This window comes from Dermacentor silvarum, chromosome 3, assembly GCF_013339745.2.
Source record: "Dermacentor silvarum isolate Dsil-2018 chromosome 3, BIME_Dsil_1.4, whole genome shotgun sequence".
Taxonomy (NCBI): domain Eukaryota; kingdom Metazoa; phylum Arthropoda; class Arachnida; order Ixodida; family Ixodidae; genus Dermacentor; species Dermacentor silvarum.
In genome coordinates, this window is record NC_051156.1 from 204,502,401 (window position 1) to 204,515,969 (window position 13,569).

Here is a 13,569-nt window from a genome sequence, read left to right on the forward strand (position 1 = left end):
TCACTTGTGGTGGCCTATTATTACATTCCTCTATATAATAGCCTCTTGGTATATTCCTCTGGATGATAAATAGCAGGCCGAGGGTTCTAAGCTGGGCTACATTGTTTGGGTTGAACTGCGCAGACGACGGGGCAAGTGGCTGTCCTGTTCGTATCACTTCTCTGCGCTGTTCGACATGTTGTCATCATCATCAGCATCAGCCTATATTTATGGCCACTGCAGGACGAAGGCATCTCCCTGCGATCTCCAATTACCCCTCCTACCCCTCTGGGGGGGGGGGGGGGGGGCATGTTGTACTGCCGGCCAAACTGTTCTTTTCGAACTTCGTTTAACCAACGGCGCCGACGAGTTCGCAGTGACGTCACATATTTCACTTATTTCCGTTTTTATCTGTCAGTTGTGCGTATGTGCGTGTCCGCATCTATCTATCTATCTATCTATCTATCTATCTATCTATCTATCTATCTATCTATCTATCTATCTATCTATCTATCTATCTATCTATCTATCTATCTATCTATCTATCTATCTATCTATCTATCTTTTCGTATTTCTCTGTGGAGTCCGTTTCAAGAAGCGTTTGAGACGTTCATGTTCCTTGACTATCGTCACCGGCGAGCGCGGCTTACAGCCAACCGAAACCGCTCTCGGATGTCTACAGGTTCTGGATTCGTCTTGCGGTGTTTTTCGTCTGAGCCCAATTTCCGTAGTACTGCGCATTTCTAGTGGTACGCGAAGCCAAACACGCGCAGCTGAGAAGAGGAAACGCAGGTGCCCCTCGATGCCCAAGGAGGAGTTGGCCGAGTTTGCGAGCGCGTTCGCCTCTCGCTGTGTGTGCGGGTATGCGACGACGAGATGTAAGCGCCAGCATCAGCAGTAGTAGGCAACATCCGTCCGGAATGCTGTGCGAGGCCGGAACCGCGAGCTCCAGTGTTTTCCGTCCTCTTACGTGTGCAAAGTACATCTGCTTGTTGAGCGCTGTGTACACATGCCACGGGTTTCGCCGTCCGGAATATATATGCATGTATACCCGGGGGCAATGCGTCAGTGTTCCGATATGTAGATGGCGGTCGTCGCCTCGCACATTTTCGCTGCGGTCTGGATGCATTGCCTCAAGGCTCGCATATTGTGGGTACGAACCTTGGACGTGGCATAACGTGCTGTGTTTATGTGCGTTTCTTTTTCTGTTCCTCCGTATGTTTCTTTCTTTTTTTTTTCTTTTTGTATCGGACACCTTCAGCCTCTAAGATATCTTGTTTTCGCCTTTACGCAACAGGCAATGAGGCCTTGTCGGCCTGTCGAGAATGCATCGGTGTGTATTGGGCAAGTCTGAAAGCTATCGTTTTCGATAACCTCCAGAGGTCATCTCTAAAAACTCGCGGAATCGCGTATTTTTGCTTTGAATAATTTCAAATAAGACCAGACCCTGGTATGTTGATGTCGAAATGGCTATTTGTTTGTTCTTTTCCTTTCCGCGATGAAGTAAATGGACAGGCACACACACACGTGCGCACGCGCACCTAGTTAAGTATTTACCTTTACATCTGAAATCCCCAACTCAATCCATGCACGCAACCAAGTGTCCGGACAATTCTTTGGCAGGAGCAGGCGTAGTTAAGAGTGTGCTCGGCCTTAGCAATGCCGTTGTGAGTTCCAGCCTCTGTCAATTCCCTGATTAAACCGTTGATTTCAATGTCAAGAAAACTGTTGCTCGCGCAGTAGCTGTAATTCATCTAAAATAAAAAGAACTCCTATGCCGGTATCTTTCACGGTGAGGAAAAAAAATGTCACAGTTTCGCCCGAAAGGCGAAGCATCAATTGCGATAGCAAATTGGTAGAGAGCTATTCGGAGTAGGGATAGTAGTTTTATCGGCTGCATAAACTTGGACACATTCGCTTTCTAACTGAATTGACAAGCGTGGTGTCATCGTGCACAAGCAAACATGAATAGATCACACTGAATGACCGCAGACAACGACTGTCAAAACGCTGGCAGCAAGCGCAGGCGCTGCAGCGGGCGAAGAATCGTGCGGTCTATCGCTTCAACGGAAACAGAGCCGTGTGGAGATGAGAGACGGTGCGGGCGACCGCCACCACAGCCAGTGCAAGCGTATTTGTTGGCAGAGTAGAAGCTGCTCCCCCCCCCCCCCCTCCCTCCCGCGCTGCCTTCCCGCTTTTTTGCTTTCGCGTGGGAGATTGCGTTGCCAGTTCCCCTTGCGCTCGGTTGCAAGATACGCATTTGGTGCCGTAGCACAGCGTCGCCCCGCCTCCCTCCCTCCCATAGCCCCACGGCCTTTCGCGCGACGGTCATGTTTGCTTTCCGCCGTGCGTTGGCTCTCCGTGATAGCGCGCGTCCCCCGCGCGCTTTCACTCGCGCATACGGCGCGCGGCGACGATTTTATCGCCCTTGGAATCTATACGGAACCTCACGGCGACGACGACGGCGACGCCGACGGCAGAAATCCGGTTGAAGTGTCCATGTAATTGCTATCGCAATAAAATAAAATCGCCTCAGCGAACCTAAGGCAAAACTCGTCGTCGCCATGAAACGTGTCGCCTAGCAAGTCTTGCTTAGAAACTCCGCAGAAGGTATCGTTTACGTTCTTCAGTCGTGAAATTATACTTGGTGATTTCTCGCAGCTCATGTGAAAGAATCGAAGCTCTCTTCCGCTCGATTAGTTAGGCTTAGCTAAGCACCGTGCATCAGCCGCCATCCTTATGTACTACGTACACGTCTCGAATCCTGGAACCGATTCGGAACTCTTTTGCGCAACCACCTCGCGAGGCACTTAGCTTCTGCATTTTACAGCTCGCAGAATTGTTTCTTGTCGTCGGCGAGTCGCGCTATAACTGGCGCGATCGAGCTTTCCGACTCTCTTATCTTCGATTTCATCACGTCGTGCCATTTTCACCTCATTAGGCGATGAAATAGCGGCGTTGCGTCACGTCTACCGGGGCAGGCCCTGAAGCTTTCATCATTAGGTTATCCTTTTTTTCTTTTTGTTTCCTTTCTGCTTTGAAAGCTTCACTGGCCTGTAATCGCGAGAAAGATTGGTGTGCCGTCGTTCAGGGACATTGATTGCTTTTTCGTCTGATTGCTTTTATTTGCTTGTCGTTTGTCTAGGCTGCATGGCGACTAATTTTCTTGGTACTTACGTCGGGCGAAGGCGCTAACTAAAGAGAAGGTTTTTTTGTAGTTAGATGTGGTATGCACAAACAGATAAAGACAACAGATATTTGTCTGCGTTAAACAAATGACTAAGCGGTATTATAGGCGACAACACAATAATATGTCGTCTCTTTTTAAGGATACTGCATGTGAACTAACGTTACGAAATATGTTATACGGGTAAGTTCAGTGATTCAGCAATGTTTTTTAAATGTGTCGCAGACATATCATCAAGCAGTGAAGCTCTGGCAAATTCCACTATACAGACAAAGCGAAGAATGAACAACCCACTTGTTTTCTATTGCTTCTTGATGCATCCCTTTATTACACGGCTTCTGAGTTTTCATAGAACACCTCATCTTCGCGCAATAACGTGCTCTCGCTTTCATCGCAGACTATGCGGACTTGGAAGAGGGCCTGGCCTTGCGCAAGCTGGAGCTGGATGATGAGGACAGGAACTCCAAAGGTAAGCTCCAATTTTACGTCCACGGTTTCAGGCTGAAACTGACGCAAAAACCTGGATCCATGTTCGCAAAACTAAAGTACCATACACTATAGACCATAGTGGTGTGGCAATCGTCTCGTTGTCATTATGATCGCAGGTATGAGTTGCGCACGCCTCCGCATGCGAGGCAATCATTTAAAGCTCTTGCGAAAGAGAACGTCTGTGAATCTCTCCCGGGTTTCTACTTCAGTGGCCCAGAAATAGAACACGCTTTCTCATTATTCCGTATCAAACTTAGCCAGCAGTGCTTGCGCCACGTGCTTTATATTTCCGCATAGGATATACGTTCTCTCTGAACTTGCACTGACAACTGTGCTCGTGTGCACCACTGGAAATATATATATATATATATATATATATATATATATATATATATATATAGAATGCTCTCGCCCATTGCTGAATAACGGGTCGTGGAACTTGCGGTTCCGGTAGCGTGGCAGTCCTGCGTCTGTTCTCCGATGTGCTTTACCTTCTTTATTCCTACTTTCTCATCAGTTCGGTGCAGCGCACTGCAAAGTACGGGTTTCGTTAGTCCTCTCACATTCTCCCACTCTTCCTCCCCGTGCACTGAAATAAACTTCTGGCTTCTGGCGGGCTCTGGCGTTGTACTTATGTCGCTCGTTGGGATATGCACGCGTTAATCGCAAGAGAGCGTGTATCCTATAGTTTCTTGCAAAACTTACTAGAGGAAACTCGAGCTATGCAATCCTTCAGCTTCCATGGGAATTATGAGTAAGTACATGGAGTGGACTAATCTTCATAGTTGGGACTTCGTACGTTCTTCTGAGGTAATTTATTACGATTACGCTTTCTGTATGTGGCACAGTTTCCTTAACACAGCGAAAGGAAGAAGTCTCTGGGCATACGCTTAATCATTGCGAATAGTTGCACTTGTTACGCAATATTTTGTTTGAAAATAATCAATCTGTGAGGTCACAAAACCATTCGAATCCACAAGTACGAAGTTTTACGCAAATCCATGCACTACTCATCATACCCAAGCTGGCTAGAACGTAAACTTTATTATCAAATCGATAAGATTTGAGTCCGGCGTATTTTTAGTGGGTCTGGGCACCCGCCGCGGACGCGGTTCCGAGACCTTGTCTCGAAGCGGCTTCCTCGGCTCGCTGGACGGCCCAGAGTTGTACTGTAATGGTTCGAGCTGAGCAGTGCGGTCTTCCAACGCGAGCGGAAGACTCCAAGCTGGCTAAATTGTCATACATTTACAGTCTCCCGTATACACACTAGCGCTAGAGCTCGCTGAAGTAATATTTTTAGGAAAATCTATGCAATCTGAGGAATATATTATTGCGCTAACAGGAAACAAACATTTAAGAAATAGGAGTAGGAAACGATAGGTCGGGCGCGCCCAGCCACATGTTCTACTGTATGAAATCTTTCGGGCTCTCTTTGAAACGAGGAAACCGGCGCATTTTTGCTTAGAGGGACGCGCTCAATCGAAACACAAGCGTACGCAGTGCTTTAGCCTGAGTTACGACTACCAGAAAGCAGGTGTTTCCGCGCGTTTGCTAAATTTGGCGAGACTCGTGTGAAGTGGCGATACGTGGTTGGCGCGGGTGGAAAGGCGTCTCGCGCTGCATCCCCATCTGCATAGCTGCACCGTGTCTCGCTCGCCCTGAGGGGCGATGCGTAGGCGAGCGCGCTAGCTCGTCGGACACGTTCTGTTGGCAGCGACGGCCGATTAACGCCGCGTTCATCATCCCTCTCTGCCCAAACGCCCTCTCTCTCTTTCGAGCTGTTGAGTCCGCGTTTGGTTTAGTCGCGTACCACACGCATACTGTGGGTGTGTGTGTGTGCGCGCGCGCAGGGCATCATGTGTCTGTCTGAGGGGCGTCCCTGTCGTGAAGGACGCGCACGCGGCTATTTGTCTTGCGGACCTGTCAACTGCTGGTTAAGGTCCAGGATGAGAATAGAAGGCCTCTTTCCCGGCACCGTCGGTGGCAGCGAGACAAGCGACGTGTTCGCGCAAACCACCAGTCTATAGCGGCACCGCTCCAACATCACTGCGCGGGGGAGTCTGCATATGGTATCTCCCAGGGAGAAGATGAATGCTCGTTACGAGCAAGAAGGCGCAAGGCTGCGAGCTGATTTGGGTCAAAGGGCGCTCGTGTTCGGAGAGTTCAGGCGTGCAAAGGTTGAGCAGGACAGTTTTGTAATGGCGTCGTCAATATAGAAGACGTTTATGGGAGTACCGTGATATGAAGCGGCATGCAACATCGATTGCACTGACTCATTGATTGGCCAATGCACCAGTATTGCACTGGCTGTGACATTGGCCGCTGCACCTTACAAAAGAGAAGCTGTTTCAGCTATAAGTACACGCTGAAAGAAACCTTAAGCAGTCGAAGCGCGTTTTAAAGCATCACAAACGGTTTATCCACATCTACATCATCATACAAGTTTACTATGCATAGTAATCAAGCAACAAAAATCGCTGCTGGTTGGCTGTATTGCGCTGATTCCGAGACTCGGCCTGTGCACCTTGGAGCGGTGTCCTTGAAAGCAGTCGGTAGTGGTTTCGCTTCGTTGTGTTCAGGGGGGCGTTAGATGTCTGCACCGTGCTCAACTTAACGGCGCGTACGGGGCGTGAGAGAGGCAGCTGATGACTATAAAAGGACAGGGCTTGCTACCCCACTTCAGCACCTGGTATCATGAATTGCGTAGTTGTATGCAGTTATTTGCATGACAGTGAATGTATAGCGCTATATATGCACACACCCGTGGGCGTTCGTATACTTCCGTAGTGTCATGTAGATTTGCATAGAGTCCACTGGCTTCGCTAATATAAATAATTCAGGAGTAGCTTAAACAAAGGGTTTCTTTTTATTTTTTTTTCCAAGTTGTTTCCAGTACGACGAGCATTCAGAGAAACAGTCGATAGCTTTAGCCTTTCTGCTGACGGGTTAACGTTTGCAGAACACCGAAGACGCGGCCGGGAGCAGAAGCGCTGCTGGTGCCTTCTCGTGACGGTGTGTTTTAGCACTACGCGCTATAACTGTTACTCTGCAGAGTAAGCGTTCTCGTCGAAGAAAATTATAAGTGACCATACGTTGATAATGACTACGTTATGACGAAGCCTTTGCGTCAGCAGCTAAGTACAATATATTGGGCCCAAGCAATACTACTTCTGCGAGCTCTTGTTTAAATCAGCGTCAGAAGATGTCGCTGACGGTATTAGTGCTCGCATCTGTCTCCATATATTATTCCGTAAACAACAACCGATAATAGGTGCATGAATGGGCTACGACTCTCTTATGAAAACGCTGGCTATAACGGGTCAAGAGTGAGTCCTGTTCTGTTTCGTTATAATTGGATTGCTGCGGAGAGGGAGAGGTATAAAAGTTTCGGCTGCTCGATTTCTCTCTGTTGTCAAGCGTGCTTCTCCACATTAACAGTAGTTTTCAGGAGAAGCCGACCCTTGGCTTTGCCTGTGCTGACCAGCATCGTCCGTTCGATAATCTATTAATTCAAGCGAAGCATGTACACGCTAGGCCTGCGCCGGCGATGTAACGCTAAAAAAAAAAAAAAAGCAGCTGCTCTCAGAGTTGCACAGGTGGCTCGTGCTCGGCACGCGCTCGTGCCACTGCTTCCGCGTTTGTCGTCTTCGTCTTCTTCCAGAGCTGGCTCCGTTGCCACTCATCATTCCAGCGTAGAATTTCACTTGTCTTCTGCCGTCGTAATGGGGAGGCCGCGTTTACAGGAGTATGAGCCATTGCTTAAGTGGGTATGAGCCATTCGTTGGTCGTGTCCTAACGCGCGCTCCGCTGGCGTGTTAGGACACGTCGTCAGTTGCTCCTCGAGATCTGGGTGTGGTAGGAAAAGGGTGTGCGTTATTCGAAGGTCTAGGCGCTAGCGCCATTGAACACTCTTAAAGGTAACATTAAGGTCGCCTAATATTTTATTGCGATAGCAATTATAGGGACATTCCAGGCCCATTTCCGCCGTCGTCGCTGCCGTCGGCGTCGTCGTGATGTTCCGTATGAAGTCCAAGGGCGATAAAATGGTGGCCGCATGCCGTGTGCGGTGGGTGTAAGTGAAAGCGGGCGAGGGTGAGCCGAGAATGGTGGCTCGACTCTCGCGCACGCAAGGGAGGAAGGCGGGGAGGAAGCGCATCGTCTTCCGTCGCGCGCAAGGCACCTGGGAGGGGAGCGTTCTACTCCGCTGGCTACTACTCATCAACAGCATCAACGATAAAGGCAGCAAGTTTAAATCCATTACACTGCCACCAAATAATCGCTGATTAGAAAACGTACTAGGCAGAAAAAAAAAGATAGAAAACCACTTTTACAATGAGGAAATCACTATTATCTGTATTAAGAAAGGCAATTTCACGTCGTACTCAAACCAAGCGTCGTGCTAAATTACTACAGATTTCCGGAATTTCGATCAACAAATGCGTTAGAAGGACAGGCCAGAACACAACTCAATCAAAGTTGGATCTATTATAAGGGGAACGCATGCCGACCTAATTGGCAAGCTGGCAACGAGAACCTAGTTTAATTTTTTTTTTTTTGCTGCCACCGTCACACTGTGCTTCATTTCCTAAAGCACGATATGCGCAAGCGCAGTAAGTTCGCTGAAACACAGAAAACAGAAACAGGCTTTTCTGCTTATCGCTCATGTACCGAGAACAAGAAAATGCTAGCACTACATCGCTTTCTTTCGACTAAAGTTTGGTGAAGGTCACCGAACAATGTGCCTGATTAAAATGTAGTACGGAAACGCCGGAGGGAGCAAAGGACGCGCAATAGTACGAGCGTTAATTATACGTACCCTGGAAGGCAAGTCGCCGACACGAAAAAGAAGTAGTCTACTTTTTCTTTTACTAATAATTTACCGAGCAACAAAGATGGCACACAAGAGAATCAGAGCTGGCCGATGTCTCTCAAATAAAAACGAAAAAAAAAAGAAAAAGCTGCCTTAACTACATCTCACGTTTTATTCGCTCTTTGCGTGGTCACGTAATGCAGGGACCATCGAATTTCGCGCCTAGCTTTGTGTTCTCATTATCTTTTTTTTTTCTTTTTTTCTCTCTGTGTCTACGTTTTTTGTAATTCTCCACTCATTACCGAGTTGCCAGCGTCGCTTCACCCAGGGATCGATTCCTTTAATTAGGAAGAGGTCTGGATCTCGGACCTTGCAAAGTAAACGAGAGACGGAGCGCAATGTGTGCGTAGAAAGCCAAAGCGGTAAAATAGCGAAAAAAAATACAAAAAAAAGCGTCTGGAGGTTTGCAGCAGCGTATTGGTCCACGATCCGTGAGATGCGTACACTGTATCTCACCTGCACTGCCGCAGTCTTGTTGAGGCCTGCTGGAGTGTGGCGTCAGCTAATGAAGAGTGTGGGATTCAGAAAGTTCTTATCAGGCTGTATGAGGTGTTGTGACGACTGGTCGGCATCTTCGCTCGTGTATCGTTGGCAACCGTGATTGGGAAGTCGTACGGATTATGACAGAAGCAATTGTTTTGCTTGCGAAAAACAGCCCAGAGAATTCAGCCCCAATTGACTGCATTGACAGGCTTTCGTACGGCTGCACCGAATTACGAGCCGGCGCAGGCGGCCTGCGCGGCAAATTAAAAGGAGTCCTCGAGTATACACAGAGCGGGCTAATGAAATCTCGAAAGCGTTTTTTTTTTAATTTTGGTCTTTTTTATATAAAGAAGAGTGTGCGTACACATGTGAGGCTTCGAGCATGTATGCCAGGTTGCGTTGATTTGGCGTGCTTACATTGGGCGAGACTTTGTGTTATACGTGCAGTTGCCTTTTTTAGTTTCTTCTGACTTCTTGGGAGGTTTGGGAGTCGAGGAATTTAGTTTTCTCTCGGCTGTGTTAACACCTACGACGACCTGACTTTGCTAGTATAGCCAGGGGGAACATTCGCATTAAAACTGTATCGAGTGATCGAGTTCCGCTATTCTATCTGACGCATTCTAAGTGAAACCCTTCACACGTCTATGGCTACGTGACTGGGAAAAAAGATGAGATTCGTGACGGTCACTTAAGTCTTATCGTTCTCTCTCTTTTTACAATGCATTGTTCTAAAGGGAGGGAACTTGATTCATACGAAAAAGAAAAAAGCCGTTTCCCTACTTCGCCAGTCACCTCATGAGATGAGCAGCGTGATATTAAGGATCAGTTTCTTTTAGGAACGCAGCCTTTCGGAATAAAACTTGTCCGTCCATGTGACAATTGTGTTTAAGCGAAGCTTTATAGGCTCACAAGTTTCGGCGGTGGTGGTGGTGTCACGTTGAAAAGTGGGCCGATTCTGGTGATAGTGCAGAAATGGTCCAAGCTCAATGGCACATACCAGAGACAAAAAAAGAAAGAGAGAGAAATAGAGAAGAGACAGAAAGAAAGAGAGAGAGAGAGTTAGAGGGAGAAAGAAATAAAATCACCAGCCCTTCCCCTGTCGAGAAATTGGGGGTAAGCGAAGGTTGTCGTGTGTGTATCTGACCTACTACTTTCCCTTCTATTTCCCGCTACTTGAAGTTGAAGTTTATTTCTTTCTTTGTTACAGAAAGAGGAACAAGAGATAACGGCCATGTGGCCTGACAGAAACTCTTGCTTTTTCGTTCCCTTTCGTGGTACTTTTCGTTCCATTTCCTTCTACTTTCATTTACCTTTCCTGCAACTTTTCCTTCCGTTGCGTTGTACGTTTCCTTCCCTCGATGCATACATTTAATAAACGTTTATGTTTGATTACCGTGACATGTTGTGAACTTTGTGAACTTGACGTTACCCTCACGAAGGTCAGATACACACACAAGATTCGCTTACCCCCATTTTCTCGACAGGGGAAGGGCTGGTGAATTTTTTTATTATGTTATCTTCCTTAGATTTTTTTTCTATCTTCTCATACGTTTTAGCAGTAAACCCCCCTCTCAATAACTCGGTATATTAGCTCATTGTTTTGATGTATGATCTGAGTTTTTTTTTGCCATTCTTCACTTAATCTTTAATGTTCAATCTGTTTTTTTTCGCGCTGTAGGTAAAGATGCAATTGTGCCGACTAGCCAAACTAGCTACGCTTCTTCAATTCACCACTTCTGCAACATTGCCCAGCCCGTATTACTAATCGTATATTTTTAATTCATGCTTATCGAATCTTCTCCAAGTTATCCAAGTTTCGCAACTATTGCGGTGGGGGCAGAATTTAGAAAAAAATGAAATGCTTAAGAATTAAAAAAAAATTAGACGCGTGTTGAAGGCCCAATGAAGGCGCAAGTTAATCCGAAGTCCATCACCGCGACTTCTCAGGCAGCCTATGGCTGTTGCTTTGGAACGTTCATCTCAGGAAACAATAGTACTCAAATATAGATAGATACAGACATACATTTTACCCATTAAGATCCCGTAGTTCGATGGCTTGAAAGCCACTCATGGTAAAGGACAAACCAATTACATCAAATACATTCTCAACAATTGGTTCAAAAATGTTTGCGAGCGCTCCAGCAAAGAGTGTACTCTCTCGAATTACGGTGTAGCCTAATCACTGAAAGCAAAATAATAATAATAATAATAATAATAATAATAATAATAATAATAATAATAATAATAATAATAATAATAATAATAATAATAATACGACGAAGAACCTATTTCTCCCTATTCATTTCCCGAAGCATGTTTGAATTTGTTGTTGCTGGTTCGCGAACGTCATGATACATGAGTCGAGTAGCACAAGAAAATAAAATAAATAAAAATTACAAAAAAAAAGCTGCTAGACAGTCGTCGTATGTGTGCGCGCAAGATATCAATACCATTTTTGTCTTCATACGTGAGGCACATATGTACAAAACCGGCGTTGTGGCCGCATTATATTTCTGTGTATGGCGCAGCACGTCTCAAACACACGCACGCACAATTTAAGCGATGTTCCTTTCGTCGGCTGTGGATCGCGTTTCGCATTCGGACGACGCTGTCTGCTTCGGCGAATGGCGCCCCCAAACGGCCTTTCGCGAACAAAACGAAGCCAAACACGAGTTTTATGCGTCGGTAGCGCATTATGGCGCACAATGGCCGCGTGGGGAAGGTGACGCGGAAAAAAAAAAGTAGAAAAAGAAAAAAAAAGTTCTTTGCAAACGCGGGAGGGAATATTTGGGTGCCTAACACGACAGCACGTGCATGCTGGGCCTCCCACGAGTGAAGAAGGGGAGCCGGGTAAGACGGAAAGAATCAGCAAAGAAAGGAATTAACCAAAGAAGAAAGTACTGGACGAAAAGAGAAAGGAAATGAAGCAAAGAAGCACGAACGAACTTAAAGAAAGGCCTCTGGATGCAGGCTCAGCGCGAAATCGTACACTTCTTTCATTGACTGCCCTGCTAGGTGGAAGCCACGACAAAGCAGATGACAATAACGGGCTGTGCGTCGCCATAGACAAACCAAGACAAATAAAAAGAACGAGAAATAGCAACATCACTTCGACGCCTGCCACTAGGACGCGCATATTACGTAGCTTCTGTGCAGAGCACGTGGCGATGACGAAGCACCGAGCAAACGAAACGTTAAAGAAAAAAAATAGATGTTCAACAACAACAACAACAAGCAAGAAAAATATATTGCGGAAAGAGAAATCGACGACTATGTTTAACACAAAAAAGTGTGCCCATCAAAAGCATGGAAGGGAGATAAAGAAAGAACAATAAGGAAAAACTAGAATACACAAATTGGATGACGTAATATCAAGCAACGCTGCTGCCAGCAAAAAGAAAATAAAAGGAAGAAAAAGGTTTCAACTGAAGCAACGGGTATAAAGCTCAGGCGTATTAAATATCCTTCAATAGAAAATCCAAAAGAAGAGAGCAGTACTGAGAAAACTGAACGGTGAAACCTGAAACAGCATAGCAAGAGACAGCGGCCGGCGAACAATGAAAAGTACAAGAGACGCCGAGACGAAGGCTGTGGGCTCGCGTCAGGCAGCAATACGACGCGGTAAAAAGAGGCTGGAGATAGGCTTAGGGAAAGGAGGCAAGTCACGAACATGCTTTCGCGGCAACTTACATCGCCCTACAGGCGCTGCTCTGCAAAAATATGTTGCTGCTGTGTCATCTTTCGACAGCACACAAAGAAAGGGAAGTGTGCTTTATCGTATCACGATGTGCTTGTTTGCAAGCAGGGGGAAATAAACGCGGGGAAATGCAGTAAGAAGCGCCAGCGTGTTGTCAACTGCCGAATAAAGGATGGAAAAGCACGTTTATATCACCACACGGGCTGCGTGACGCGAAAAATATTGCGGGCAAGTGTCTGACATAGTGGGCGCGCTTTCAAGGGCATTTGCAGGTTTCGTTCAAACGTAGAAAAGTGACCCGGTTTAAAGTGAAATTTTCACGTTTAGTTGGAGCGACCAACTATAGGTTGCCGTCGCTGCGGCATTTTGCGCCGGCGCAGAGGTGCTGCCGCGCATGTTGAGGTTCTCTGACCACAACCAGCTTCGTAAGTCAACGATATAATTTTTTGGTTTCTCCCCAGAAGAGCTGACTTTAATGAAAAGCTGGAGTCGTTTGCCTGGATGAAGGCCTGTGGGCACATGGCGAGAAATGTGATATACACATTGCAAACACGCGGCTCATACTCACTCACTCACTCACTCACTCACTCACTCACTCACTCACTCACTCACTCACTCACTCACTCACTCACTCACTCACTCACTCACTCACTCACTCACTCACTCACTCACTCACTCACTCACTCACTCACTCACTCACTCACTCGCTCGCTCGCTCACTCAATGCGCACGCATACACACACGCACAACCACGCATTCGCACACACACACAAAAGCACATGCACGCACATCACATGCACAGGCCCGCATGCCAAGCCTTTACGTTTTCACTGCGCGTGCTAACTCGTAGCAGACAAAGCCGCC

The 13,569-nt window shown here is 46.8% G+C and overlaps 1 protein-coding gene across 1 annotated transcript in view; it reads left to right on the top strand.

Moving 5' to 3' along the window:
* The window catches only part of LOC119446523 (dorsal-ventral patterning protein Sog-like), a 319,224-nt gene that overhangs the window by 221,593 nt on the left and 84,062 nt on the right, over positions 1–13,569 (top strand). Inside the window, 1 exon segment of the mRNA XM_037710970.2 lies at positions 3,564–3,635. Coding sequence (XP_037566898.1) covers positions 3,564–3,635 — 72 coding nt within the window.